This window comes from Propithecus coquereli, unplaced genomic scaffold (assembly GCF_000956105.1).
Source record: "Propithecus coquereli isolate 6110/MARCELLA unplaced genomic scaffold, Pcoq_1.0 Scaffold388, whole genome shotgun sequence".
In the NCBI taxonomy this organism is placed as follows: Eukaryota; Metazoa; Chordata; class Mammalia; order Primates; family Indriidae; genus Propithecus; species Propithecus coquereli.
Genome location: NW_012149596.1, coordinates 605,105 through 609,101, shown reverse-complemented (window position 1 = coordinate 609,101; position 3,997 = coordinate 605,105). Strand labels below are relative to the sequence as shown.

General features: G+C 40.4%; 1 protein-coding gene across 4 annotated transcripts in view; it reads right to left on the bottom strand.

Annotated features, from left to right (window-relative positions):
• Window positions 1-196: 196 nt before the first annotated feature.
• The window catches only part of RGN (regucalcin), a 21,695-nt gene continuing 17,894 nt past the window's right edge, over window positions 197-3,997 (bottom strand). For all 4 annotated transcript variants that reach the window (XM_012652395.1, XM_012652394.1, XM_012652396.1 and 1 more), the window contains exons 4-7: window positions 3,550-3,765; window positions 1,991-2,122; window positions 1,305-1,459; window positions 197-614 (exon numbers count right to left, since the gene is read on the bottom strand). In XM_012652395.1, coding sequence (XP_012507849.1) covers window positions 564-614; window positions 1,305-1,459; window positions 1,991-2,122; window positions 3,550-3,765 — 554 coding nt within the window. In that variant the 3' untranslated portion in view covers window positions 197-563. The remainder of the gene's footprint in view (window positions 615-1,304; window positions 1,460-1,990; window positions 2,123-3,549; window positions 3,766-3,997) is intronic.

Sequence of the window (3,997 nt, the reverse complement as noted above, 5' to 3'; positions counted from 1 at the left end):
AAGTGATATATTTTCTTTTATGTCCACTAGGTGGCAGTTGGAACCATTGATTTTGCCAGAGTATTTGCTTCTCATCCTCCAGCAGTATTTTCAGTTTGTAAAATAACATATAGAAAGTGCAATATCAAAGTAGGTTAGCATTATGATATATTTTTATAAGATTGTGATGAAAAGAAAAAGGATCATGATTGTAATAGGTCATTACCAGGTTACTATTTATTAGTTTTTTTGAAGCTTTAGGTATAGCATGAAATGCAGAATAAAGAAGAGATATATGCGCCCCCCCACAAAGCAATTTTCAAGGAATCAAGAGGCTGGTTGGCAGTCGAACAATTTTTGCACTTCTATAGTATCTTTTACTGAAGCTTTATAGTGTGTTAACAAAACCACCTGTCACCTCTTATTAAAAATGCTCTGCCTTTTAAAAATTGTAAATTAATTAAAATTTTAACCCTGTTAATAATATGATTGCTTTGCTCTTCTTTCTAAGTAGACTGAAATTCTAGCCCGAGAATTCTCTAGTTGTCTTCAAAGCTTCTTCTGGCAGCAAAGCAGACCTGTTGTCACCCTGCATAGGGGTAGGGGGCAATTCCTTTGACCCCCAGACCAGTTATCTGTTGAAAACAGAAAAGAAGGAAACTCTGGCAAAAGGTAATTCACAGGCATTCTTCAAAATCATGTTTATGATTCATAATAATATACTTAGCCACCTACTATCCTTGTTTTATTCCGTATTGTAAAAAAGGAATTACTTGATTAGGTATTTATGATCCAACCCAATCATTCATGTAGACTATAATTCAGCTAGCAACCATTTACAACTAACTTGGATTTAAACCTGAATTTATTTCTATCATCTCCCATCTGTTAAAAAAGGGCGTTCTACATTTCTACATTTCTTTTAAGCTCAAAAGGTCTAATTTTTATTAGCATTTGTTCTGTTGCAAAAAATGTTAAAACCTGAAAGTATTGTTATGGTATCAAAACAATCAAGTGATCTTATAAACATGCTTCAAATACTGGTTTTCCAAGCTTGTTCTACTGATGTGAAGAATTTCAACGAACACTACTGAAGCAAAAAAAAAAAATGTAAAGTATTGTACAAAGTAGGCTAAACATATTATCTTAACTTCATATAACTTACAGTCTAGAAAATCTAGATAAAATGTTTTAAGTCTAATACAATGAGCTTAACATGCTAAATAGAATTATGTTTTGGAAGTATGCAAAAGTACCAATCACTCAGTTACTTAACAGAAGATTTCCCCACCCGGCCCCCAAATTAAAAGAAATAGCCGTATCACCTTGAAAATTCCACCAGCTTTAGGTTGCCTCAAAAGACTCTCGGAGTCCAACCCATCCCGGGCAGAGGTCACATACATTTCCGAGTAATCCTTCCCTCCGAAGCAGCACGAAGTTGTTTTATCGACAGGCAACTTCACAGTTTGAAGTGTTTTCCCTAGACCACCAAATATTTATTTAAAGTTTATTTAAAGCCCCGCCCAGAAGCAGAAGCTTAAAAGGGTTATGGAACCGCTTGGCCATCACACAACACGGAGGTGGGGGAATGGGATTCGGATCCGAGGGAGTCTGGCTCCCAGGGCTCTGCTCTCAAACACCTTGCGGACGGTAGCCACATCCCTCCTGCAGGAGCCCCAGCAGAGGCAGTTCCAGCAGTTTCCAACCTGTGCAACATATTTGGACCCTTTGTGGAGCAATAGGGAAGTTCTAAGAAGACTGTGGAGGTCAGAATTCATCCAGGTAGTTAATAATTAACCTACCTTCCCTGACAATTTATCTTGAGCAAAAAGACCTCCATAGGAAAAGAAGTTGTGACTATAAATTTGGGGCTGTAGCTGTGGCCTTTATTTCTGAAATCGTTCAGTTGAGACCACTGCATTTGTGTCTCACTGTATTAGCGATGAGGTTTCCCCAGTCCCTAGTGTCTCATGTTTCCTAGACATGATTTTTCACTGTGCCATGGGACTACCTGTCTCTGGATCTAAACGGATCACTCTTCCTCCGTTGTAACAGGCCACCCAGAGCTTCCCCTCCACATCAATGCACATTCCGTCTGGGATTTGTTCTTCTTTCTCCAGTTTGTAAACGCTTCTGCGGTTGGCTATGGTTGAAAAACAAAAACAAAAACAAAAGCAAAAACCAAAACAACAAAATGACAGTCCTCTCAATGCTGAGCATCAAACACTGAGCTCCCAAGCTGATTATAAACACCGATGACTTGGGTTTATCTAGTGTCTGGCCTGTGAACAAAAGATTTTCACTGCATGATTTGGGGTGGGTTCCCTCTCTTTTGTCTGGGTACAGACATATCTGTCGAAGCCTTCAGAGGAGGAGAGAAAACAGAAAAGCAGAATTCTCACTAAAGTATCAATAGTTTTTTTTTTTTTTTTTTTCCTGAGGCTGACCTGAGCTGAGGCCCTGTGCAGCCATCTCAAGTTCATGTCGGTCTGTGGTTAGACCTTTGCTGGTTCAGTTACCAAAATGCCTACTAATTAACTCCAGATCTATAAGGCAACTTAATGGTCCATGTGAACAGTTCATACACAAAAACTAGTAAGATATATGAGTTTCTTTTCCTGCCTGACTGAATGCTCCAAAATCAAGACGAAATATTAGAAGAGCTTATTTCTGATAGGAGGGGCATTCCGAAACGAACTTGCCGGCCTTAAAAGGGGATCCACAGTATACAAAAAACAAATATCAAAATCCAGGGGAATTTTGTGCTACAAAATCCAGGTCACTACAGTAATTAAATTGAGGTATAATGGAAAAATGTTAAAACCACGTGCAGGGAAAATGGATAAAAACAGTCATAAAAAAAGAGTACTACGTATTTCAAAGCAAGACTTTTGTACTGGAATAGTTTGCCTCTGATGAAATCTGTGTGGAGAGTCTTGTGCTTTTTTGCAAGTCATTTTTATTATCGGTTTTGCTCTTTTGGTTTGGCATCTTTCACGGAACAGTTTCAAGGACTCCCTTCTAAATTCTTCTAGATAATTCCTTCCCTCCCAGTTTCCAACTATAGCTCATTTAAAGCACATTTATGGATTGGACAACCTGCAATTACTTTTTTTTTTTTTTTTTGCTTTTCCATTTTGAAAGGTTGGTAATTTGCCTCTCAGTACTTGCCTATGGCTAACTACAGTACAAATTAAAAATATCAACCCCAAATTCTAATTTTCTCCCATTCTGTTGTGTATTATTTGCTTTTAGGCACCTCCTAAAAGGTGGAACAGGATCCCTTTCACAGTGAGCTCCTTTCTGGTGACGATGGCAAGGAAGAGGGTTATGGCTCTATCCACGTTCTGCCAACTATGGCCATAGTTAATTGTCTTGAGGGCCATGGTTTGATTGCAGAACACTCAAGTCTGTGTCGTCATTACTATATTGGAATAAAGTCACGGGCAAGCTCTCTATTTGAGGAGGAAGGACCTCTTCACATGGGTTGAGGGAGAGGTGCCTTACCAAGTTACAAACATATGAAAACAATACCAGCAGTATTGAGAAAAATAATGAGAAAGTACATACAGATCTGTCCTGTCTGCAGGTCATAGTCAAAGGCATCCACGGAGTAGGACAGGCTGTCGATGTAATAGAAGATCTTGTGGTCTAGGGACCAATCCAAGCCATTGGAGATGTCCACCTGGTCAAAGTACTTTTTCACTTGGTGGTCGGGAAAGAGAGAGTACAGGGACCCTTGGTGCCGCTCCAGAACCGCCGGGGCCGTCTCCTCGGCCATGGTGCCTGCGGAACCAAAGCGCACTGAGCTCTGCGCCGCGGCATCGCGCCCCCCGCGCCACACCGTCCTGTCTCACCAGGGAGCCTTTCCAGTGTTTAAATCAAGGAAACGACTACGCAATCTCAATCTGGGTCCTGTATTTTTAAAAAATGACAGCTACGGCCAGGCGTGGTGGCTCACGCCTGTAATCCTAGTACTGAGAGGCCAAGGCGGGAGGATCATTTGAGCTCAGGAGTT